The sequence below is a fragment of the Barbus barbus genome (genome assembly GCF_936440315.1).
Source record: "Barbus barbus genome assembly, chromosome: 15".
NCBI lineage: Eukaryota > Metazoa > Chordata > Actinopteri > Cypriniformes > Cyprinidae > Barbus > Barbus barbus.
Genome location: NC_136743.1, coordinates 21426364 through 21453821, shown reverse-complemented (window position 1 = coordinate 21453821; position 27458 = coordinate 21426364). Strand labels below are relative to the sequence as shown.

Here is a 27458-nt window from a genome sequence, read left to right as displayed (position 1 = left end):
AACAGCTAGTCAGCATAGCGAAAATTTTAAAAATTAAAAAAATAAAGTGGACTACCACTATTAATAATGATGAACAACACATTTTATTATGAAGGGCCAAATTACTCAAAATTAAACTTAAACAAATAATCTCTGTATGTGTCTGTCCTCAGAAATCTTCTCATGTCATTCAGGAACCCACATACTTTGCAAGAAGTGTTGCTATTATAATATTTTTCTTTAAAGCTGTGTTTAGACTGTCAAGTATGTCAATCAATTATTCATAAATGAATAGTGTGTGTGTGTGTGTTTGTGGTTATTGTCTGACAGGTCACACTAGTTTTATGTTAAAGCAGGCCCTGAATGACAATAACGCTTGACATGATATGAATTGCACAGCTCCACCAGAAGAGGGTGCAGACCTTCAACCAAGTTTTTATTCCTATAGTGGTTTTACTGTAGCCTTTCAAAACTCAGACTTTAATTATGAAACACTCACAGACATGGTTTTGAGGAAAAAAAATATATATTTCATCCCCTGATGTAATAAAGAAATCTGATCACATCCATCACTGTCCTGAGTGTGGACAGTTTGATCATCATAGCATATGAATTTGTACAGACTCTGCTGCATAACATGAACATCATGGTTCCCTCATTCTGGTAACTTATCAGAATAAACAGAGAGATTCACAAATGTAGATTCTTAGTTGGGGAAACATGCCAAGACCTTTGTCTGAATTTCAAATGGCCTGTATTTGGTGTGTATTCATGTGTATTTATGTCAATTTTATCCGCACCATTTAAAACTGCATGCCTTTACCAGATCTGTGAAGAAAAAGAACAGAATAAATCAATATGTTCTAAGTGGACACTATTTTGTAAGTCAAGACATGACTATAAAACTTAACATTTATAATAACATCTATTTTTTTTTACATATAATTTACCAGATATTGTAAATAGACACACTGTTTACCTGGTGGACCCTGGCCGGTCTCGTAGGTCCTTTCAATCATGTCAATGTACTTTTTACCCAGGAATTCCTCCAGAGGTTTAGTGATCTCTTGAAGGCATTTAGTGGAATCAGAGAAAAGGAGGTTTCTTTCACCCTCTGACTGGAACAGATTAACTTTTGGATCAGCCTGAAACATAGGGAAGAGGAGTCAAAACTAAGGCAAATTACTTTGCAGACAAAATGTAGAAATATATTGAGGTTAAAAATCTGGTCTGGTAACACAAAGTAATGAAAGAGTGAACTGAACCACCCTGCGCTATTAACACTGCAATAGACCAAATGCAGAATGTGTGAAAGAAAACTGAACTGAAAATGAAAATTACAGGAAATTCTACACAGAACTGCACTGAACTCACTTGAGCCTGATTCAGAACGTTCACCACATCGATTCGTGCATCTTTCCGGGTGATCACAGCATGAGCTGGAACCTTGGCGAGGTTACAATTAACATAATCAGTGTGTTTTACTGATTTGTCTGGTGATTCTGGACAGATCAGTTCAAAATCATCAGACTTCAGATCCTTAGCCCAGTCCAGTCCTTTACCTAAGCAGATACAGATATAGAAAAGGAACCATATCAGAAAAATATAATATTTAAAAATGTGCCACAATGAAAAATGTGAAGCTTTATTTATCAATGCAAACCATGCTAACCATCAGTGTACTCCCCAACAGTAGTGTGCTTGATAAAAGCAACATCACCAGTTTTTTCTGCAAGACACCTACAAGAGGAGTAAGATCATATTCTGCTTTAGATTATGGAGTCAGCGTACAAATCTGATAAAGCACATTATCCTTTTAATTACAATGTGTGGCATATGGTCCAGTACCTGAAAGCCCCATCATAGCCATAATAAATCTCATCAGAAGAGGCTTTGCACTTGCTCTGCTCTCCCACTGCCTTCCCACTGCCTTTACACAGTTTACACATGTTTGATTTAGGATCAGCACCAGGAGCACAGCCTTCACTGAAGAAATTGTCTGAGAAACGGAGAGTAAATGTGCAATTTTATGTGATTACAACAACTTTGTGTGATTGTTCATAGAAAAAAAAAATTAACCAACTGTGAGTGCATATTTAGTAATACTCACATAGGGTACAGTCAGACGTATTGCCGCATATGGCTGAATCTGGGACTATCCAGCCAGCACTGGTGTTCAGGCCAGTGTGGCAGGACTTCTTCCCTCGCAGGTTATTCCAGGTTACACCCGAACCCTTACGCACCACGGCCACAGCATAGAAACTTGAGACCTCTGTGCACATCACAGAAATGAAGTTTAAAGGTCCATTCACACCAAGAACAATAAATATAAAGATAACTATAACAATAATGATATTAGCGCCGACACAAATGAATGATAATGTTGTGTTTGCTATAAACATGCTCTGCACTTTTGTTATCACTTTAAATGCTCCTTAAAGCAGGGTTGATTCTGATTGTTTTTATAGTTTATCAGCTGGAAAAAATAGTTTTGAAAGTGGATTATTCTATTCATTTTAGATGCTTAAATTTAACAAATTTATATCATTAAAACAAATTTAAAATTATATCATTATCATCCTTGGTGTCAACAGGTGTGCATTAAAGGGATAGTTCACCCAAAAATGAAAATTCTGTCATCATTTACTGTGACTTTCTTTCTTCTCTTGAGCACAAAAGATGATATTTTGAAGAATGTTGGTAACCAAAAAGTTGTGTAAGAATTACAGAACCTCAGACACTTTGAACTTCTGAGATGGACAACACACACACAATGTATTAACATACAGACACCTGTCTCCACATCCCACTGAGAGAAAATGCGGGAAAACGCCTCTCTCACATATGCATCGGTACCTTTTCATCCCCTTTCTTCCCCTCACCCATCCTTCACTCAGCTCACTCAGAATGGTCAATAGTAGAATGGAATGTTCTACATTAATGCAAGTGATATTTACAGTCATGTTTGGTATCATTTGAATTGTCTCAGGGCGACTGGTACAATGGTCTCATTCTTGCAGGAAGTAAACTACAAGGTAATACAAATCCTAAGAGTTCAGAGATATTTTGCACACTGTAGAGGGCGGGTCAGTTCCCAGTGGTTTTCATGCAAAATTACCTTTTGTACCAAAAGGTGTTAACTCAATCAATGCAAATTACAATTGCTAGGTCTTGTCTCCATCTCGGGGGGTGTTGGTCTTGGTGTGAAGTACTTAAGGAAATGTTGCAAAATTTCAACCTAAATACGAGGTCATAATAAAATGGAGTCAGATAAAATAATAAAATGGAGTCAGATTAGAGTTTAACTAAAATTAAAGAACTTTGCGCATTGAAAAGAACCAAACACGCAGGAAACCTTCAGCCACCATTGGATACCTTCTTTGGGCCAAATGTGTGGATCGTACAGTTGCTTAACCCCATTTACTTCCATCGTATGGGAAAAAATACTGTGGAAGTCAAAGGCTAGTATACAATGATTGGTTACCAGAATTTTTCAGTAAATCTTCTTTTGTTTTTAACAGAGAAAGCCATTAATGTAGGCTTGGAAAAAGTGGAAGTTGTGTAAATTGTGACAGAATTTTCATTTTTGGATAGTTCACCCAAAAATGAAGTAATTATGCATAATTAATTGCTAATTATAACAGTAAGTGCATGTAACGTGTGTAACAAAGACATGTTAAAATAAAGTATCACCCTTCTTTTGTGTTCAACATAAGAAAGAAACTTATACAGGTTTGGAATAACATGAGGGTGTGTAAATGATGAAAAAAAAAAATGTTTGGGGTGAGCTATTCTTTTAAGACAGGATTAGCGGACCAGTTTTCACAGTACAGTACAGACCAGTGCTTCACAAAAGTGGAAGTATGTTATACTTACCTCCACCAGCACCAGCATCACAGCTTTCTGCGAGGAAAAAGAGAATATAATATTTGGTTTCATCAAACATGTAAATTCTGACAAACAGGTGGCTTATAAACTGATTTATGAAATATGAGTGTTCATACTTTGATCATACTGCTCAACCATAACTGGAACTAGACCGCACTTTCCAGCAATATATACCTGGCCACCATCAACTGCAATGGCATCAGCTTCTTTGCGCTTTTAAAGTCAAGCAGAAAATCAAACAGAATATTAAGCTACATTTGGACAGCACATAAAGATAATTGACATCAACCTCAGAACTCATCCATGTGATCCAACAATACCATGATTTTCTTGAAGCACTCTTCCACAGATGATGCCCTCCAGCACTTGATACGATCAATCTGACTGCTTATTTTGTCACACTTCTGTTGCTCTGCATGGCTAATGGTACACCAGTCAATTGGAGGGTCTTGAGGCGGGGCTGACGGGTTCCCAGCTGATAAGAAGTTATACATACAATCAAGTAAATGTCAAGAACAGTACATAATACATAGTCAGCACACAACTTTATATGTAGCGTCTGCACTCACATAATGCTAGAGCATTTTTCAGTTTTAGTGGATGTATAGTCAATATCAAAGTTCACAGTTCAGACTAAATAATATATATGTAATTTAAGCAATCGATGAATGCTATATAATTAAAATAAATGTTGTTTAATACAGGATTATTTGAGGCTTAATTGTTGTAATATTTTTCAGGGACCCTGTACATTCAAATGCATTCTTAGCATAATTGTGTGTCACCTCTAAGAGCAAGCATGGCCTCATGATAATCTTCTCCCAGGTAGATGAAGGAGTCTGTGCTCTCAGCGAGCTCCACCAGTTCAGATGTAGAGTCTAAGAACATCAGGTCTTTACCCCCAAAAGCAGCAGAAGAGAAAAGATCTGAATCCTGTTGAACAAAACAGTTGAATATTCAAAGCTGGCTTTCAATGTCTCCTGAATGTATTGTATTATATGGTTAAATATCTAGATTTAGATCAATATTACTCCCTTTCTTAAAACAATGTCAGGGTCTTTCTTCAGTAATAATGTGGTCAAGAGAAATTAAAATAACTAATATAACATTTATTTGAATTGGCATACCGGAATCTGTTTAAGGACTTTATGAATCTGCTGTGAGTCAGCGTCCTTGCGACTGATGACAGCACGGAAAGGCTCTTTGGCGAGGTAGCAGTCCATGAACTCCTCAACACTTTTCCTGCTGCCATCCATGCACAACAGCTGGAAGTTCTGTCTTTCACTCGCTTAAGAGTTCAGATTGGACAAGAAGCTTGTAAATCAGCAGCCATGCAATCATAACCTCCTGCCACAAATCTAATATCTTTAACAGTTTTAAGACAGTCAATAATTATTTAGATTTTAGAAAAAGATATCACTCACATGGGATTGCATCCTGACAAACAAAGGCAACTTGTCCATGACCATTTGTCAAGCACCTGGAGAGAATGCAGGAGTTATATTGTTGTTCATATGTAGAGAAGACAATGGTATATGAGAGTGTGTTAGTGTGAACCGTACTGTAAGGCTCCTTCATCACCGTAGTATTTTTCGTTTTGTGAGCAGCTGCAGTCACCCTGGCAAGCTTGGCACAGGTTTGGGTATTGGGCTTTTGATATTCCAGGAACGCAGCTACTTGAAAAGAACTGTGACACAGCTGGAGAACACAAAAAACACAACTAAAAACCTGATATTGTATTGTATTATTGATTTTTTTTTTATGCAGAATTAAGCAAATTTTACTGTAAATTGATAAATGAACTGCTATAGATAAATAACAAAAGAATAACAAAGTGGAGTAAAAACAAAAAGTCCTCATGATTATGATAATACATTTTATGACGAATACTAGTTTGCAACATCAAGCAGCATACTGGACTGAGATCAAATTGGAAGTCTTGCACATTCAAGTTAAAAATAGTCGTGTCTGCTCTTGTATTAAAAATAAGGTGGATGCAAAGTTGCAATGGATGACGGTCAATATTAAGAAATATCAGACAACTGAATATCAATATTCCAGAGAGCCGTGTAATAATAATTTACACAATAATAAGCCACACTAACCATTCTCAAGAGGCAGGTCATCATGACTGTCCCAGAGAATCTTATTTTGTGCAACCAGTCTTCCAATGGGTATATTCCAGCCTCCAGGTCTTTGATAACAACTGTGGCATGAAGTCTTTCCCTTGAGATCATCGATAGTAAAGTCAGTGTCCTTCTTTACCACAGCCACAGCATAACAGGATTCTTGAGAAGAAGTGGAGAAGAAAGAAGGTGAAGAGATTTAAAAACATCTGACTGATAAATTAAAAGATATTTAGAGACAGTTTCATCATGTGCTGAATGATGATGATTTTTATTAAGGGAAAAAATAAGGAAACATTTGCTAATGTAGTTGTTATAGCACAAAATTAAAAATCATAAAAAGGGGCCATCTTGTCTCACCACTGGGCTAAGAGGATCCCCCTACATGGAGAAAGAAGCCTGCATAAACTTATCCCAGCTATTATCTGATTTTTGCAGAATATGTCAAATATAATATGACATCATTATTTATTTATTTTTATATTTCAAAAAATGTGTCATTAATCTGAAACTAAAACTAAATGAATGTTGTCTATTTTGACAAATTAGTTTAATAAATAAATAATGAATGACAAATCAAATAACAGAATCACAGTTAAAGAGATTCATCTGATTTGCATTGCATATTCTATGTAATACAGGTCCTTTTCAAAAAATTAGCATATTGTGATAAAGTTTATTATTTTCTGTAATGTACTGATAAACATTAGACTTTCATATATTTTAGATTCATTACAACACAACTGAAGTAGTTCAAGCCTTTTATTGTTTTAATATTGATGATTTTGGCATACAGCTCATGAAAACCCAAAATTCCTATCTCAAAAAATTAGCATATCATGAAAAGGTTCTCTAAACGAGCTATTAACCTAATCATCTGAATCAACTAATTAACTCTAAACACCTGCAAAAGATTCCTGAGGCTTTTAAAAACTCCCATCCTGGTTCATTACTCAAAACCGCAATCATGGGTAAGACTGCCGACCTGACTGCTGTCCAGAAGGCCATCATTGACACCCTCAAGCAAGAGGGTAAGACACAGAAAGAAATTTCTGAACGAATAGGCTGTTCCCAGAGTGCTGTATCAAGGCACCTCAGTGGGAAGTCTGTGGGAAGGAAAAAGTGTGGCAGAAAACGCAGCACAACGAGAAGAGGTGACCGGACCCTGAGGAAGACTGTGGAGAAGGACCGATTCCAGACCTTGGGGGACCTGCGGAAGCAGTGGACTGAGTCTGGAGTAGAAACATCCAGAGCCACCGTGTACAGGCGTGTGCAGGAAATGGGCTACAGGTGCCGCATTCCCCAGGTCAAGCCACTTTTGAACCAGAAACAGTGGCAGAAGCGCCTGACCTGGGCTACAGAGAAGCAGCACTGGACTGTTGCTCAGTGGTCCAAAGTACTTTTTTCGGATGAAAGCAAATTTTGCATGTCATTCGGAAATCAAGGTGCCAGAGTCTGGAGGAAGACTGGGGAGAGGGAAATGCCAAAATGCCTGAAGTCCAGTGTCAAGTACCCACAGTCAGTGATGCTGGTGTTGGTCCACTGTGTTTTATCAAGGGTAGGGTCAATGCAGCTAGCTATCAGGAGATTTTGGAGCACTTCATGCTTCCATCTGCTGAAAAGCTTTATGGAGATGAAGATTTCATTTTTCAGCACGACCTGGCACCTGCTCACAGTGCCAAAACCACTGGTAAATGGTTTACTGACCATGGTATTACTGTGCTCAATTGGCCTGCCAACTCTCCTGACCTGAACCCCATAGAGAATCTGTGGGATATTGTGAAGAGAAAGTTGAGAGACGCAAGACCCAACACTCTGGATGAGCTTAAGGCCGCTATCGAAGCATCCTGGGCCTCCATAACACCTCAGCAGTGCCACAGGCTGATTGCCTCCATGCCACGCCGCATTGAAGCAGTCATTTCTGCAAAAGGATTCCCGACCAAGTATTGAGTGCATAACTGAACATAATTATTTGAAGGTTGACTTTTTTTGTATTAAAAACACTTTTCTTTTATTGGTCGGATGAAATATGCTAATTTTTTGAGATAGGAATTTTGGGTTTTCATGAGCTGTATGCCAAAATCATCAATATTAAAACAATAAAAGGCTTGAACTACTTCAGTTGTGTTGTAATGAATCTAAAATATATGAAAGTCTAATGTTTATCAGTACATTACAGAAAATAATTAACTTTATCACAATATGCTAATTTTTTGAAAAGGACCTGTAATTTATATTAACTTGTCATATTAATAAAATATCAATTTACACTGAATAATACCAATCATTTGGTCTATAGGTTATGATGAATAATGAATATGTTTGAAGTGTGTATCTTATTTATTAAATATATTCTTGTAATCAACACCACAATAAAATAATAACATTTTTTACTTGTTTTCGATTCCTCTACTATGACAGGACGGAGGGCATATGGACGTAGTCCAGCTTGATAAATATGTTGTCCATCTACAGTTATAGCATCTGTTTCACCAGCCTGTGAATCATAGACAATTTAATAAAAATGTTATTTAAACAAACAGTGTGTGTGAGGTAAAGCAATAGGCATGTTTTATTACCTTGATGCTTAACATGCACTCAGTTACAGAAGATTTGAGAAGACACTCAAGCTCTGGTGATTTGGTGGTGAGGTGTTGGCATTTCTTCAGCTCATTCTGTGACTTCACACACCATTTGACTTTCTGAGCGCCGGCTGAGGGCAGTGCCACAACTGCAAAGAAAACAACACAGTAATAGTTAATAGTCCACTTGAGCACAATAATTAAATAAGAACTGAAGAAAACATGTCAAAAATATCAAACATGGCAATTACCAAAGCACCCCAGCAATGAGATGAGCAGGATGTTCATGTTAGGCCTTCACCAGGGATTTTTGGCACGGGGAGACAGGAGAGACAAGGCTTTTTATAGGAGCTCTGCAAGCACTATTGGGTTGGATCAGACATACAAGACTAGATCATCATCATCATTGTTTGCTCATGATTTCTCAATATCTGTTTGTGCAGGCTATGTGCCAGTTCACATTTTGCAGAAGGGGCCATTTTCTATCATGGAAATTATCTGGTGAAGTTAATGTTAAATTCAAACATTTATTTTTTTATACTTTTTATATAAATTAATAGTAGAACAGTACAATTATACTGTACATGCACCTAGAAAATTAGAAAACACTTTAGATTAGGGAATACCATTCACTATTGCATATTAGCATGCATATCACTAGCATATTGGCTGTTTATTAGTACTTTTTAAGCACATATTAATGCCTTATTCTGCATGACCATGTTCTGGAACCCTTAACCCGGCCCCATACCTAAACATAAGTATTACAAACAGCTACCTCACTCACTATCAATAAGATGCAGATTGAAAGGGGAAACTCTTAGTTAATAGTGAATATGTGTTTCCTAATCTAAAGTGTTACCAAAAATTTAATTAAAAACAACTGACAACTTGCCCTTAACCTGACATTAATGGAAAATACCCTTCAACCACAGTTGAACCTTTTAGTTAAAATCTACATTCATTATACAGTGGACACTGAATGTTAGTGTAATTTTATTGTGTGTGTGTGTGTGTGTGTTTGTTATATATATACACATACATAAATGAGTGTGTTTGTGTGTGTGTGTTTAATATCATATATACAGTATATATATATATATGTATATGTATGTATATAGGATATTAAAATCGTTAATTCAACTGGAATTTTAACTCAAACTAGTTAAGGTGAAGTCCCTGTGGCAATTAATCCTGATCTCTGCTGTTGTATGCATCAGTATTAATGATTTATTGTCCAACACATGTCTTCATTCAAATTCCTTATATGCTGCTTAACATGACTGACTCATTTTGTGGTGGATGGCTGCATTCGTAAAGACATTTGTTCAGAGTAAACAGTGTTGTCTCTGTTTGGAGAACATTTAGCAGTTTTTGCACTTGGCAATCAGTGGACTGGTCCGTATTTGATTTGAGTACATTGTAAATATTATTCAATGCAAGAGCGTAAAGTACAAACTGATGAAGGTTCAGCAAAGTAACCAAAAATCAGTAAAAGCGTTTTTGACAGATTAAATACATCATTTATCATCATATCCACATCAACTCTCTTTAGTGTCAGTCTTCCATCTAGAAATACACTGTGCCTATTAAATACATGCTGTTTTATACAGTAGGCCTACATAATCTTTATTTACATTTTGAGATAAAAGTCTGATAAAAAATTGTTTATCATACAAATAGTGCAGAATCTTATATTTCTGAAGCATTTTTTCATAATTTTTTTTTTGTTTAAATTAGACTTTGAATAACATATTTCTAGTGTGACTTCTCTGAACACCACTGTGTGTGAATGCTGCTCAAACAACACTGTCATTGTGATTCGTGTGTGGAAAATACAGTCTTAAAAATAACCAGCATTTATAATGGTACTTTATTTATTGCCAAGAGCAAAAATTATTAAGAGATTATTATTTTTGACAGAATAGTATTTCTCTCCCTACTCGCTTCTGAAATGATGGCTACGCCCCTGCTAATGTCAATCTAACACGTTTACATAGAAAAATAACCTTGTCATGTTTCAGTCAGAATTCAGTCGGTGATCACATTGCATTTATCAGCTCAACAGTAGTGTTGTTTTTGGCGGCCTGTTTTAATTAGGTTGGCTTGAGAAAGCCAACCTACTGATCTTCTACTTAAGCTTATTATTATTCTTCTTAGCCAAATTTCTGAACGCATCTCCTCCTAGAGCTTTCAAGCTAGAACCACCAAACTCAGCCCAGCTCTTCAGACTGATCTCACTTAGTGTGCTATATCTTTTCTAACTGATCCGACGTATAGTTTTCATAAAAATGAATATTAAAAATCATAAAAATCCCATAGACTTACATTCATGGAATGTTCAGATGAGCCAAGATTCAAACTCCAACTGTCAAAATTCAAACGTAAACAAACTGAAGCCCTTAGACTCAATCAGACTTCCCTTCTATGTACTATTTCTAATCCATTCAAACTCATTCAAACTCATCTATCTAATATTTCTAATTAATCTATCTATCCTAGCGACATGCTAATCATGCTAGAAACATATTAACAATATGCTAGAAGCTTGCAAATCATGCTAGCAACATGCTAATCATGATAGCAACCTGCAAGTCACTTGCTAATCATGCTAGAAACATGCTAGCAACATGCTAGTCACTTGCTAGTCATGCTAACAACATGTTAGTCACTTGTTTATCATGCTAGCAACATGCTAGTAACATGCTAATCATGCTAGAAACATGCTAGCGACATGCTAGTCACTTGCTAGTCATGCTAACAACATGTTAGTCACTTGTTTATCATGCTAGCAACATGCTAGCGACATGCTAGTCACTTGCTAGTCATGCTAGCAACATGCTAGTAACATGCTAATCATGCTAGAAACATGCTAGCAACATGATAATCATGCTAGAAACATGCTAGCAACATGCTAGTCACTTGCTAATCATGCTAGAAACATCCTAGCGACATGCTAGTCACTTGCTAATCATGCTAGAAACATGCTAGTGACATGCTAGTCACTTGCTAATCATGCTAGAAACATGCTAGCGACATGCTAGTGACTTGCTAATCATGTTAGAAACATGCTAGCGACATGCTAGTCACTTGCTAATCATGCTACCAACCTGCATATGCATATAACATGCTTATTTCTAATTAATCTATCTATCTATCTATCTATCTATCTATCTATCTATCTATCTATCTATCTATCTATCCTAGTGACATGCTAATCATGCTAGAAACATACTAACAATATGCTAGAAGCTTGCAAATCATGCTAGCAACATGCTAATCATGCTAGCAACCTGCTAGTCACTTTCTAATCATGTTAACAACATGTTAGTCACTTGTTTATCAAGCTAGCAACATGCTAGTAACATGCTAATCATGCTTGAAACATGCTATCTATCTATCTATCTATCTATCTATCTATCTATCTATCTGTCTGTCTGTCTGTCTGTCTGTCTGTCTGTATGTCTATCTATCTATCTATCTATCTATCTATCTGTCTGTCTGTCTGTCTGTCTGTCTGTCTGTCTGTCTGTCTGTCTGTCTGTCTATCTATCTATCTATCTATCTATCTATCTACCTATCTATCTATCTATCTATCTATCTATCTATCTATCTATCTATCTATCTATCTATCTGTGTAACTATCTATCTAAACTTTTAAACTGTTTCAAGATAATCATGCTAAAAACATGCTAGCAACAATATCTATGCAATCCATCCATCTAAATTTTCAAACTTCAAGCTTTTACAACTGCTTTTAAACTTTTAAACTTTCAGGCTAGGCTTTCTCAAGCCAACCTAAAGTTTGTCTTGACGAACTTTTTTATCTAGTTTTAGTTTTAGTCTAGTCTTTGTGTGAAGCTGTCATTTTAGTTTTTATTAGTTTTAGTCACGTTCATACTCTTTTTAGTCTAGTCTAGTTTTAGTCTACGAAAACTGATGACATTTAGTCTAGTTTTCGTCAATGAAAATTGTATTTTAGTTTCTTTTTAGTAATGCAATTCTATTTAACCCAGTCAATATAGTATAAGTACCTAGTAGTATAGACGAAACCAAAATTTTCTTTTAGCCAAACCCATTTCAAACAAGGTTATCTTATTATATTATTGTTACCTTATAGACTCAAGAATACAGCCATTCCAGACACAGAAGACGCTCTGATTTGAATTTACAACATTTATTTTACCAACCAAACATGCTAGAAGTACACACACATCTCCCAAAGACGAACCCTATGGAGCGAATTTTGTGCCAATATTAATCAAACAAATCAAGTGTTTTGCAAATAAACACAATCTGCTTTGCAAAGAAAAACTTGACTTTCAAACAAACGCAAAGTGATTTTCAAATACAAAACTCTATTTGAGAGAAAATGTAGAGGTATGGACAAATATATGTGTTGTGTGTTACAACTGTGAGACTCATTTGCCTTTTTATGAGGAAACTTGGCTTGATTTTCTCACAAATGCGACAGGCTGATTTTTCTCACAAATGCGTGCAGGCTGATTTTCTCACAAATGTGTGCAGGCTGATTTTCTCACAAATGCGACAGGCTGATTTTCTCACAAATGTGTGCAGGCTGATTTTCTCACAAATGTGTGCAGGCTGATTTTCTCACAAATGCGTGCAGGCTGATTTTCTCACAAATGCGACAGGCTGATTTTCTCACAAATGCGTGCAGGCTGATTTTCTCACATGTGCAATTGAGCAACTTTCTTTTCCAAAACAGCAGATGGCGCTGTTGGTCAATTTACGCTAGTCTCCCGAGACCTGAAACACCTCTTTACCTTTTCAGACCAATATGAGAGGGGAACAGGTGAGTTTCTGTCTTACTGTCTCTATAATTTACCATTTAGATGTTTTCACAAAGCAACCCTACTACAGTGTCAGTGAAATTCACAACAAGTGCTGTAAAATTGTTAACATGATTGATTAGTTCAAAAATCAGAGGTGACATGGCTAAACATTTAACTAGGCTGTCTTTCCCTATAACAACTGGTCCATTCTCCGTACCTCTTATCCTCTGTTGGATCGCGGGATATAGAATATACATATATATACATACAATTGTTCAACATTCAAAGTAATGCAGGGGTATAACAATATATCGTGTCACAATATATGGTAATACTAAAATGCAAATGTATAGTGGATAGCGACAATATTGTGTACCAAAAATGGAAGCATTTTGAATTTTATTTTTTACGTTAGGTCAAGTAAGATTTATTGTCTTTCTGCTATATATGTTGAAACATAGCCTACAGTGGAGAGAAATGCTGTAGGCTACCTCTGTGGTAAAAGTTTAAACAAGTATAAAACTACACATAGACAACCTACTAAAAGGAGTAGGCTAAACTAATTATACAAATAGACTACTATAATCAAACGAGTTTAAGTTCAGGTGAGCTTTATTGTGATTCAGCTATATAAATGTACCAAAATATAATCTAAACATTAATATCCCTTACGAAAATTAGCCATGGTTTTACTAAATAAATACCATGGTATTTGTAGTAAAGCTGCCTATATTGAAATGGTAACCTGCAAAAAAACATGGTTACCACACTTTTACAATAGTAAAAACAACTTTAATTTTCATAAGGGATATCATAGTTTATCATATTTATGTTTATATATAGTAATATACATGCCTTGTACAACATTTCAAACTAAAAGTGGCCTGTAAAGAGATATTTCATATTTCAACCAATATACCAGCAGATTTTAGTCTGACAATAGCCTGTTTGGAAAAATTCAACTGAAATTATGTAGCTTTTTAAATGCAAACGTTCGTCATCTGAGTCACTCCTAGAAGAGTCCTCGCTGTCCAGAGTGTGTCTTCACCCGTGTAGCACGCTGTTTATTAAACCACTGTTTATTAAAATGCTGAATTTAGTATTATATCAGCGTGATCCTATCACTTGATCCTTCTCCCCAATTGACAGGACAAGAGTGACACCAGAAAATAAATATTCATAATTTTGCTAAGCTAAAAAATACGTAATTATTTTAGACAAATGATTGCACAGTTACATCATTTAAAAAAAAAAGTTTTAGATATTGCACTAAATAATGTGATTTGTTTTAATTTTTTATGAATAATTAATGACCGCTTGGGTGATATTACTATATCTGATACTAAATTAAATTGTCTAAGCTTTCATTTTTGGTACACAATATTGTCGCTATCCACTATACATTTGCATTTTAGTATTACAATATATTGTGACACGATATATTGTTATACCCCTGCATTACTTTGAATGTTGAACAATTGTATGTATATATATGTATATTCTATATCCCGCGATCCAACAGAGGATAAGAGGTACGGAGAATGGATCAGTTTTTATAGGGAAAGACAGCCTAGTTAAATGTTTAGCCATGTCACCTCTGATTTTTGAACTAATCAATCATATTAACAACTTTACAGCACTTGTTGTGAATTTCACTGACACTGTAGTAGGGTCGCTTTGTGAAAACATCTAAATGGTTAATTATAGATCTAGTAAGACAGAAACTCACCTGTTCCCCACTCATATTGGTCTGAAAAGGTAAAGAGGTGTTTCAGGTCTCGAGAGACTAGCGTAAATTGACCAACAGCACCATCTGCTGTTTTGGAAAAGAAAGTTGCTCAATTGCACATGTGAGAAAATCAGCCTGCACGCATTTGTGAGAAAATCAGCCTGTCGCATTTGTGAGAAAATCAGCCTGCACGCATTTGTGAGAAAATCAGCCTGTCGCATTTGTGAGAAAATCAGCCTGCACGCATTTGTGAGAAAATCAGCCTGTCGCATTTGTGAGAAAATCAGCCTGTCGCATTTGTGAGAAAATCAGCCTGCACACATTTGTGAGAAAATCAGCCTGTCGCATTTGTGAGAAAATCAAGCCAAGTTTCCTCATAAAAAGGCAAATGAGTCTCACAGTTGTAACACACAACACATATATTTGTCCATACCTCTGCATTTTCTCTCAAAGAGTTTTGTATTTGAAAATCACTTTGTGTTTGTTTGAAAGTCAAGTTTTTCTTTGCAAAACACTGGATTTGTTTGATGAATATTGGCACAAAATTCGCTCCATACCGCCGAGCTTCAGTGCTTTGCCGCGGCCGCTGCTCTCTGACCGCGGTCAAGCCAGCCGCAGTTCAGAAAAACACGGTCAAGCCAGCCGCAGTTCAGAAAAACACGGTCAAGCCAGCCGCAGTTCAGAAAAACAGAACCTTTAGTGAGATCTCCAGAAGTAAGACTGGGCATACGCTATGACCCATCCATGTTCCAAACCAAACTGCTACAGAGCAAAGACTCCATATTAAGTGTTCTGAAACTGTGTGAGGTATAGTGTGACATTTCTGACAGTGGGTGACTTCATTTTAGCTGTGCTGATAAAATAGGAGGTACCTTGCATGCAAAGGCCATTATTTTTATCTACATATTTATATTGATGTTTCTATGAGCATCAGAATTGGAGAAATAATGTACTGTCTTTAAAAACTTTGTTGAATTCGGATGTATGCAACTTCAAACTGCCACAGTACACAGACTTCTCATTTGGTGTGCTGAAAAAGTAGGAGGTACTTTTGAAGAAATAGCCTTTTTTTACTTATTTGAAATAATATTTCTAGTTTTCAATACTGGAAAAATTGTGCAATGTCTGAGAATTTTCTTGATTTTGAACTCCAAATTGCTACAGTAAAATGTTTTTAATATAAAGGGTGCAGATAGTATGGGAGGTCCATTAAGATTTGGCTGTTGATTTTTTGTACTTATTAGAAAGCATACATGTACAGTTGTATAATCATATAATTGAAATAATACCATGCACTTTAAAAATGATACAGTAAAATGTTTTCCTCTAATGTATGTATAGAAGATGGGAAATGACTTATAAGAATCAACTGTTTTTGTACTTAGATTACACGTACTGTAGATTAGACCTCTCTATATGTCAGTCTGTGTCTCGTGTTCCCCCACCTCTCGTGTCCATATTTGGCCTTCTGTTCCTGTCCTCGTTCCCTGTTCATTAGTTAATTAGTCCCTAGCCCTGTGTGTAATTGCCCCGCACCTGTTTCTGTTCTTCCTTGTTGATTTCTCCATGTTTATAAGCCCTGTGTTTCCCTGTCCCTGTGTCCAGTATTAAACGTCATATGTGTTCTTTTTTCCCCCTAGCTCCACGCTATGTGTTTTGAATAAACCTGGCTATTGCTATTTCCGTGTCTCCTCGCTCCTTGCCCCGAGTGCTACGTGACACTATAAGACTTTGAAGTAAAATATAATGGTACATTTCTCTATAGGTAACTCTTTATTTTAGGGTCTCTTAAGTTGCTGCTCATTAGCATGCATATTAATGCCTTATTCTACAATACCTTATTCTACATTCCTAATCCTACCAAATACCTAAATTTAACAATTATCTTACTAACTATTCATAAGCAGCAAATTAGGAATTTATTGAGGGAAAAGTCATAATTAATAGTGAACAAGTGTTCCCTATTCTAAAGTGTTACCTTTCTCTAAAGTGTCTCAGCAAAATAGCTTCATATAAGAACTGACCACTCATGACTTCTACTTACTTCTACTCAAAAATTAGGCCTTTGTAGCCCTCTAAAGTGTTGTAATATTACATATCTCTAAAATTCTGCAGCAAGCTGTTTTCATATGAGGTGTGCATAAAGTATGGGATGTCCCATATAAGAACTGATCGTCCATTTCTTCTTATTAGAAATGGGATGTTTTTGGGACACTGAAATTAGACAATAGCATATTACTCTGCAGTAAAATGCTGCAGAAAAAAAGATTTCATATGAGGTATGCAGATAGCATGAGACGTCTTGTATATGAACTGATCATTTTTTTCTTCAACTTACATGCCCTCTGAAGTTGAATAATGCAACATTTCTTCAAAACGGTGTAGTAAAAATGATTATTATGAGGTGTGCATATAGTATGGGAAGTCCCGTATAAGAACTGACCATTCATTTCTTGTACTTATTAGAAATGGTGTCTTTGTATCCCTCTAAATAGAATAATGTCCCATATCTTGAAGACGCTGCAGTAAAATGGTTTCATATGATGTGTACATATAGTATGGGATGTCCTATATAAGAACTGACCAGTCATTTCTTGTACTTATTAGAAATTAGGTCTTTATAGCTCTCTAAAGTGTAATAATGTCCCATATCTCAAAGATTCTGCCGTAAAATGGTTTCATATGAGGCGTGCATATAGTGTAGGACGTCCTGTTTAAGAACTGGCCATTCATTTCTTGTACTTATTAGAAACGGGGTCGTAATACCCCTCTAAATCGATTAATGTCCCATATCTCCTTTTCTACGAATCTTGCAATAAATGCAGGTAGAAGAATATAGTAGGCCTAATACAGATACAAAGACAGCAATAAATAACACGAATATTAAGCAGATGTACATAAAACAAACAGAAAAAAGTCATTATATCTCAATTCTGGGCGTCTAGAATGAAAAGCGCTTTGAATGCGCGTTCCCTCTTTGTTGGTGCTGCAATTACCGTAAGTATAGCAACACGCGCGCAGTATTAATTTCAATCGCGGCTGGCTTGACCGCGGTTTTAATTCTTGCCTGGCAGCCAAGCCTTTCTCCGCACAGCGGTGATCCATGCTTGCAGTCTCCCTTGGTCTTTTGGAAACCGATTTTTTTTTATTTTCGACAAGGCATTCAGGTCAGTTTGCATCCCACAGCACAACAACCTGAGCCCAACTTCAGTCTATTCATAACCTTACATTTAACTGCGTTTGTTGTCGGCGCCATATTACCATTCTAGATCAGTGAGCCAGAATGATAAACAAACACAGAACGGAAGTTAACTTAGGGCCAGACGCGTAACCGTGGCAACGCGCATGCACCTGATGAAACCGTCTATAGCCTAAGTGTCTAAATAATATAAAATGCATTATATCCTATGTAAACAAGTAATTGTGGGGAAGTCGTGGCCTAATGGTTAGAGAGTCGGAATTGTAATCCAAAGGTTGTGGGTTCGAGTCTCGGGCCGGCAGGGATTGTAGGTGGGGGGAGTGAATGTCCAGCGCTCTCTCCAACCTCAATACCACGACTGAGGTGCCCTTGAGCAAGGCACCGAACCCCCAACTGCTCCCCGGGCGCCGCAGCATGGCTGCCCACTGCTCCGGGTGTGTGTTCACTGCTGTGTGTGCACAGAGGGAGCATGACCCGGGGTCCACTTCAGCCCCCCCAATGTTCAAACCAAAAACTACGCCCTTCCATTCAGGAATACATGTTCTTTGCAAGAAGTGTTGCTATTATAATATTTTTCTTTAAAGCTGTGTTTAGACTGTCAATCATTTATTCATAAATGAATAGTGTGTGTGTGGTTATTGTCTGACAGGTCACACTAGTTTTATGTTAAAGAAAGGCCCTGCAAGAAAAATGCTATTTTATTTCTCCATGAATGACAATAACGCTTGACATGATATGAATTGCACAGCTCCACCAGAAGAGGGTGCAGACCTTCAACCAAGTTTTTATTCCTATATTGGTTATACTGTAGCCTTTCAAAACTCAGACTTTAATTATGAAACACTCACAGACATGGTTTTGAGGAAAAATATATATTTCATCCCCTGCTGTAATAAAGAAATCTGATCACATCCATCGCTGTCCTGAGTGTGGACAGTTTGATCATCATAGCATATGAATTTGTACAGACTCTGCTGCATAACATGAACATCATGGTTCCCTCATTCTGGTAACTTATCAGAATAAACAGAGAGATTCACAAATGTAGATTCTTAGTTGGGGAAACATGCCAAGACCTTTGTCTGAATTTCAAATGGCCAGTATTTGGTGTGTATTTATGTCAATTTTATCCTTTGCAAATTTTAAAACTGCATGCCTTTACCAGATCTGTGAAGAAAAAGAACAGAATAAATCAATATATTCTAAGTGGACACTATTTTGTAAGTCAAGACATGGCTATAAAACTTAACATTTATAATAACATCTATTTGTTTTGACATAATTTACCAGATATTGTAAATAGACACACTGTTTACCTGGTGGACCCTGGCCGGTCTCGTAGGTCCTTTCAATCATGTCAATGTACTTTTTACCCATGAATTCCTCCAGAGGTTTAGTGATCTCTTGAAGGCATTTAGTGGAATCAGAGAAAAGGAGGTTTCTTTCACCTTCTGACTTAAACAGATGAACTTTTGGATCAGCCTGAAACATAGGGAAGAGGAGTCAAAACTAAGGCAAATTACTTTGCAGACAAAATGTAGAAATATATTGAGGTTAAAAATCTGGTCTGGTAACACAAAGTAATGAAAGAGTGACCTGGACCAGATAGTTACTGAGATGTTACCAACCTGCTAATAACACTATAATTAGTAAGCCAACTTATAATTATAAGCCAACACTATAATAGTTAAAATGCAGAATGTGTGAAAAAAAAATTGACAGGAAGATCTACACAGAACTGTGATAAACTCACTTGAGCCTGATTCAGAACGTTCACCACATCGGCGCGTGCATCTTTCCGGGTGATCACAGAATGAGCTGGCACCTTGGCGAGGTTACAATTAACATAATCAGTGTGTTTTACTGATTTGTCTGGTGATTCTGGACAGATCAGTTCAAAATCATCAGACTTCAGATCCTTAGCCCAGTCCTTTCCTTTACCTAAGCAGATATAAATACAGAGAAGAGACCATGTCAGAAAAATATAATATTTAAAAATGTGCCACTATGAAAAATGTGAATCTTTATTAATTAATGCAAACCATGCTAACCATCAGTGTACTGCCCAACAATAGTGTGCTTGATAAAAGCAACATCACCAGTTTTTTCTGCAAGACACCTATAGGAGTAAGATCATATTCTGCTTTAGATTATGGAGTCAGAATACAAATCTAATAAAGCACATGTTCCTTTTAATAACGGTGTGTGGCATATGATCCAGTACCTGAAAGCCCCATCATAGCCATAATAAATCTCATCAGAAGAGGCTTTGCACTTGCTCTGCTCTCCCACTGCCTTCCCACTGCCTTTACACAGTTTACACATGTTTGATTTAGGATCAGCACCAGGAGCACAGCCTTCACTGAAGAAATTGTCTGAGAAACGGAGAGTAAATGTGCAATTTTATGTGACTACAATAATTTTGTGTGATTGTTCATAGAAAAAAAAAAATCATTAACCAACTGTGAGTGCATATTTAGGAATACTCACATAGGGTACAGTCAGACGTATTGCCGCATATGGCTGAATCTGGGGCTTTCCAGCCAGCACTTCTGTTCAGGCCAGTGTGGCAGGACTTCTTCCCTCGCAGGTTATTCCAGGTTACACCCGAACCCTTACGCACCACGGCCACAGCATAGTAACTTAAGGCCTCTATGAACATCACAGAAAGTTTAAATGTCCGTTAACACAAAGAATAATAAAGATAACAATAACGATTATTACATTTGAGCCCCTGAAAACGGGGGGACTGTGTATAAAAATGTTGTAATTCCTAAGCTTTTTATGTTATGTTTTTGTTCAACCCCTTGACTTAAAGCTTAAAGTCTGCACTTCAATGTCACCTTGATTGTTTCATTTTAATTCTATTCTGGTGGCATACAAAGTCATAATTATGAAAATTGTGTCAGTGACCAATTCGTTATCAATATTCAATATCGTTATCGTTATGGTTGTGGTGTGGACCTTGCTGTTTATTTAAACTCACCCAGATTTGGAAAACGTGGAAGGTGAGTAAATGGTGACAGAATGTTTTTATTTTGGGGGTGAATTAAGGTTATTTTCGTAAACGAAAACTAAAACTAAGATGAAAACGATTGATGAAAAAACTATTTCGTAAACTGAAATAAAATAAATATCAAAATATTTGAAAAACTAAAACGAATCTAAACTAACAACAGTTATTGAAAAACTAACTGAAATAAAATAATAATTAACAAAAATAAATAATCGTTTTCGTAATCATTAAGTTCTAACCCCTTGGCTGAAAAATATATGAGCTGTGTGGCGGTTTAGGGAAATACCTGTAAATGGTGCATCTCTGACGCAAAGCGGTTTAAACCAGAGTCCTGCACGGGTCCTGTTTGATAAACGTGCACCAACAGTAGCTACTTAACACAACACCCGACCTGTTATCCCACAGCAGCACTATATATTTATTTCTGTAGCCTACCAGACCAGAACCGTTTGACATAAAGACAGACCCGAACCGGACCCGCATTAATCTACAACATCAAGAAGGCAAATTTATTTATTTTCTCTTCTAACACAAGCAATCAAACCAACATTAGGCAAGTTGGTGCTTTGAAGAAAAACACACGCATCATGAGAATTAACAGAAAAAAAAAAGATGAGAATGCACCTTTCTGTAAACAATACAAAACTTGTCCTAGCATCTTGTGATCACTGCCAAACTTTAGATCAAATAAATATGCATAGGCTAAATCACATCATACACACGCTTATAATTCTTCATAAATAAAGAAAATAACACATTCAAATGTGAGCCTTTAAATAGGCCTACGATTGCCGTTATTATTGAATTTCATTAGTGTTATGATTTATGATGTTCAAGGAAAAGTGCGCAAGACACGACAGTTACAATATCATGATTATAGTTAAATAAGAAAAAAAAGACATATAACCAAATTAGGCTACGTTTATTTTCATATTAAATGTCTCAACACACCATTAGATATGACATTAAGCGCAACTTAGATTTATGTAGTAAAAAGGCTTACTTCCTTTGGTGTATATTTGTATACTTTAACCGTCTCTCAATCTCAGCATGGGTTAATTCTGTCGCTAAACGTTTGCCTCTAAGGTTAAATTATGCCTAAGTCTTTCTTTGGCCTTCGCTCTGGAAGTGATCTGTTGATTCTGCTAAACTTTAATTAAAACTGAAACTAAAACAGAAACTAAACTATATAAAACTAAATAAAAATGTTCACAAAATACAAACTAAACTAAATCTAACAAAAATATTAATGAAATTAATAAAAACTAAACTGAATTTCTTAGCAAATTTGAATACGATATTAAAATAAAACTAATTTAAAAATTCAAAACTATAATAACCTTGGGGTGAACTATCCCTTTAAAACAGGATTAACAGAAAAATTTTCATAGTAATCTGTGACAGACCAGTGTTTCACAAAAGTGGAAGTATGTTATACTTACCTCCACCAGCACCAGCACCACAGCTTTCTGCGAGGAAAAAGAGAATATAATATTAGGTTTCATCAAACATGTAAATTCTGACAAACAGGTGGCTTATAAACTGATTTATGAAATATGAGTGTTCATACTTTGATCATATTGCTCAGCCATAACTGGAACTAGGCCGCACTTTCCAGCAATATATACCTGGCCACCATCAACTGCAATGGCATCAGCTTCTTTGCGCTTTTAAAGTCAAGCAGAAAATCAAACAGAATATTAACCTACAGGTGTACAGCACATAAAGATAACTGACATCAACCTCAGAACTCATCCATTTGACCCAACAATACCATGATTTTCTTGAAGCACTCTTCCACAGATGATGCCCTCTGGCACCTGATACGATCAATCAGACTGCTTATGTTGTCACACTTCTGTTGCTCTGCATGGCTAATGGTACACCAGTCAATTGGCGGGTCTTGAGTCGGGGCTGACGGGTTCCCAGCTGATAAGAAGTTATACATACAATCAAGTAAATGTCAAGAACAGTACATAATACATAGTCAGCACACAACTTTACATGTGGCGTCTGCACTCACATAATGCTAGAGCATTTTTCAGTTTTAGTGGATGTACAGTCAATATATATATATATATATATATATATATATATATATATATATAATTTAAGCAATCGATGAATGCTATATAATTTAAATAAATGTTGTTTAATACATGATTATTTGAGGCTTAATTGTTGTAATATTTTTCAGGGACCCTGTACATTCAAATGCATTCTAAGCATAATTGTGTGTCACCTCTAAGAGCACGCATGGCCTCATGATAATCTTCTCCCAGGTAGATGAAGGAGTCTGTGCTCTCAGCGAGCTCCACCAGTTCAGATGTAGAGTCTGAGAACATCAGGTCTTTACCCCCAAAAGCAGCAGAAGAGAAAAGATCTGAATCCTGTTGAACAAAACAGTTGAATATTCAAAGCTGGCTTTCAATGTCTCCTGAATGTATTGTATTATATGGTTAAATATCTAGATTTAGATCAATATTACTCCCTTTCTTAAAACAATGTCAGGGTCTTTCTTCAGTAATAATGTGGTCAAGAGAAATTAAAATAACTAATATAACATTTATTTGAATTGGCATACCGGAATCTGTTTAAGGACTTTATGAATCTGCTGTGAGTCAGCGTCCTTGCGACTGATGACAGCACGGAAAGGCTCTTTGGCGAGGTAGCAGTCCATGAACTCCTCAACACTTTTCCTGCTGCCATCCATGCACAACAGCTGGAAGTTCTGTCTTTCACTCGCTTAAGAGTTCAGATTGGACAAGAAGCTTGTAAATCAGCAGCCATGCAATCATAACCTCCTGCCACAAATCTAATATCTTTAACAGTTTTAAGACAGTCAATAATTATTTAGATTTTAGAAAAATATATCACTCACATGGGATTGCATCCTGACAAACAAAGGCAACTTGTCCATGACCATTTTTCAAGCACCTGGAGAGAATGCATGAGTTATATTGTTGTTCATATGTAGAGAAGACAATGGTATATGAGAGTGTGTTAGTGTGAACCGTACTGTAAGGCTCCTTCATCACCGTAGTATTTCTCGTTTTGTGAGCAGCTGCAGTCACCCTGGCAAGCTTTGCACAGGTTTGGGTATTGGGCTTTTGATATTCCAGGAACGCAGCTGCTTGAAAAGAACTGTGACACAGCTGGAGAACACAAAAAACACAACTAAAAACCTGATATTGTATTGTAAAACCTATTATTGTATCCAGCTTATCACACAGCAACTCATCAAAAAACAATCCTTATCCTAACTTTGTATTACTAGCACTTCTCATGTTTATTGCCTCTTTATGATGAATTGCTTGTTGTATTTTGGATGAAAATATCTGCTAAAATAATAAATGTAAATGTAAAAGTCCATGCACAAAACAATTGAAAATAGTGCCATATCCACCTAATTTTTCAATTCAGAAGTACTGTAAATGTGCAAATCATCTGATTCATTACTGTTATAGATAAAGAACTAGATGAATAACAAAATGTGGTTAAAAAAAGTAATAATGATTATGATAATAAATGTTATGACAAATACCAGTTTGGTAATATCAGACCATTGAATATCAATATTCCTCAGAGCCATGTAATATTAATTTACACAGTAATAATAATCTAGCCACGCTAACCCTTCTCAAGAGTCATGTCATCAGGACCGCCCCAGGGAATCTTATTTTGTGCAACCAGTCTTCCAATGGGTATATTCCAGCCTCCAGGTCTTTGATAACAACTGTGGCATGAAGTCTTTCCCTTGAGATCATTGATAGTAAAGTCAGTGTCCTTCTTTACCACAGCCACAGCATAACAGCATTCTTGAGAAGAAGTGGAGAAAAAAAGAAGGTGAACAGAATCAAAAACACATCTATCAGAAACCACTGATAAATTAAAATATATTTAGAGACAATTTAATAATGTGCTAAATGGCAATGTATCTTCCAATGTATTATTAAGAGAACAAATATAAGGAAACATTTGCTAATGTAGTTGTTATAGCACAAAATTAAAAATCATAAAAAGGGTCCATCTTGTCTCACCACTGGGCTAAAAGGAACCCCCTACATGGAGAAAGAAGCCCCCTCTGTGTAAACTTATCCCAGTTGGAGAATATGTCAAATATAAAGTGACATAATTTTTTTTTTTTTTTATATATAAAAAACATGTGACATTAATCTGAAATACTAAATCAAATCTGGTCAACAATTTAGTTGAACTACTAATCAAATAATAGAATCAAAGTTCAAGAGATCCATCTGAATTGCGCTTCATAGTCTATGTAATAATTTGGTCACACTTCATTTTAAGTCCAAATCTCACTATTAATCAACCATTAACTATGAGTTTTGCCTCAATAAACTCCTAATTTGCTGCTCATTAAGTTCAATTTAGGTATTGGAAGAATTAGGAATGTAGAATATGATCATGTAGAATATGTGCTTTATAAGCATTAATAAACAGTCAATATGTTAATAAGAGGCATGCTAATAAGCAACTAGTTAATAGTATTGGTCTCTATACTAAAGAGTTACCAATAATTTACATTTAATTGTCATATTAGCAATAAAATATGTTTACATTGAATGATACCAATCATTTGGTCTATAGGTTATGATGAATAATGAAAATGTTTGAAGTCTGCATCTTATTGAATATATTCTTGTCATCAGCACCACAATAAAATAAAATATTTACTTGTTTTCGATTCCTCTACTATAACAGGACGGAGGTGATATGGCTTGAGTCCAGCTTGATAAATATGTTCTCCATCTACAGTTATAGCATCTGCTTCACCATCCTGTGAATCATAGACTATTTAATAAAAATGTTATTTAAACAAACAGTGTGTGTGAGGTAAAGCAATAGGCATGTTTTATTACCTTGATGCTTGTCATGCACTCAGTTAGAGAAGATTTGAGAAGACACTCAAGCTCTGGTGATTTGGTGGCGAGGTGTTGGCATTTCTTCAGCTCATTCTGTGACTTCACACACCATTTGACTTTCTGAGCGCCGGCTGAGGGCAGTGCCACAACTGCAAAGAAAAAGACACAGTAATAGTTAGTCCACTTGAGCACAATAATTAAATAAGAACTGAAGAAAACATGTCAAAAATATCAAACATGGCAATTACCAAAGCACCCCAGCAACGAGATGAGCAGGATGTTCATGTTAGGCCTTCACCAGGGATTTTTGACATGGGGAGGACGGGGCTTTTATAGGAGCTCTGGAAGCACAAGTGGGTTGAGTCAGACAAACACATCCAGACCAATCATCATCATCATCGTTTGCTCATGATTTCTCAATATCTGTTTGTGCAGGCTATGTACCACTTGACAATTTTGCAGAAGGGGCCATTTTCAATCACGGAAATTCCCTGGTGAAGTTAATGATAAATTCAAACATTTATTAACGATAAACATTAGCATTCTTTTTTGTATAAATTAAAAGTAGAAAAGTACCATTACACTGTACATGCACCTATTAAATTAGTTAACACTTTAGATTAGGGAACATCATTAGCTGCTTATTAGCATGCATATTACTAGCATATTGGCTGTTTCTTAGAATGTATAAAGCACATATTATTGCCTTATTTTGCATGACCATATTCTGGATCCCTTAACGCGGCCCCATACCTAAACATAATTACTACAACTACCTGACTTACTACCAATAAGCAACAAATTAGGGGTTTGTTTAGGCAAAACTCTTAGTTAATAGTGAATGCATGTTCTCTCATCTAAAGTATTACCAAAAATTGCATTAAAAGTTAAACATGCCCCAACCTGACATTTATTTTATTTTTATTTTTAGTTACAATAAAATACAATTATATTGAAATTGTATTTTATGAAACTGGAATTTTAACTCAAAATCCTATAGTTAAGATAAAGTCCCTGTGGCAATTAGTCCTGATCTCTGTGTGTGTCAAGTTATTGCAAACCAAACACAGTCTGCATTTAAATTCCTTACATGCTCCTTAACATGATTCAATAATTTTGTAGCAGATGTACATTTGTAAAGACATTTGCTCAGAGTAAACAGTGTTGTCTCTGTTCTGAGACCGTTGTGTTTGTGAGTTTGGCAATCAATGGACTGGCCTGTATTTGACTTGTGTACATTGTAAATATTACTCAAGAGCG

General features: G+C 36.1%; 1 protein-coding gene across 1 annotated transcript; it reads right to left on the bottom strand.

Moving 5' to 3' along the window:
* Positions 1–483: 483 nt before the first annotated feature.
* LOC306881580 (uncharacterized protein) lies at positions 484–26584 on the bottom strand. The gene is made up of 34 exons (XM_079435761.1): positions 26447–26584; positions 26196–26347; positions 26011–26113; positions 24951–25133; positions 24335–24470; positions 24197–24252; positions 23900–24060; positions 23558–23705; positions 23090–23244; positions 22886–22982; positions 22758–22784; positions 20790–20951; positions 20524–20674; positions 20351–20418; positions 20053–20240; positions 19587–19781; positions 19462–19466; positions 8827–8870; positions 8573–8724; positions 8388–8490; positions 5973–6155; positions 5430–5565; positions 5292–5347; positions 4995–5155; positions 4653–4800; positions 4188–4342; positions 3984–4080; positions 3856–3882; positions 2090–2251; positions 1828–1978; positions 1652–1719; positions 1354–1541; positions 959–1124; positions 484–807 (listed from the first exon to the last, which is right to left on the bottom strand). Exons 1-34 carry the CDS (start codon positions 26481–26483, stop codon positions 770–772), a joined length of 4059 nt encoding a protein of 1352 aa, XP_079291887.1. The 5' UTR covers positions 26484–26584; the 3' UTR covers positions 484–769.
* Positions 26585–27458: the final 874 nt, after the last annotated feature.

Excerpts from the sequence above, each read along its gene's own strand:
- LOC306881580 (XM_079435761.1), bottom strand. The coding sequence starts at position 26,483 with ATGAACATCCTGCTCATCTCGTTGCTGGGGTGCTTTG. Across the intron at positions 25,134-26,010 it reads AGTAGAGGAATCGAAAACAA|AATGCTGTTATGCTGTGGCT; the intron begins GTAAATATTTTA and ends CTTCTTCTCAAG. Across the intron at positions 1,125-1,353 it reads ACGTTCTGAATCAGGCTCAA|GCTGATCCAAAAGTTAATCT; the intron begins GTGAGTTCAGTG and ends CCTATGTTTCAG.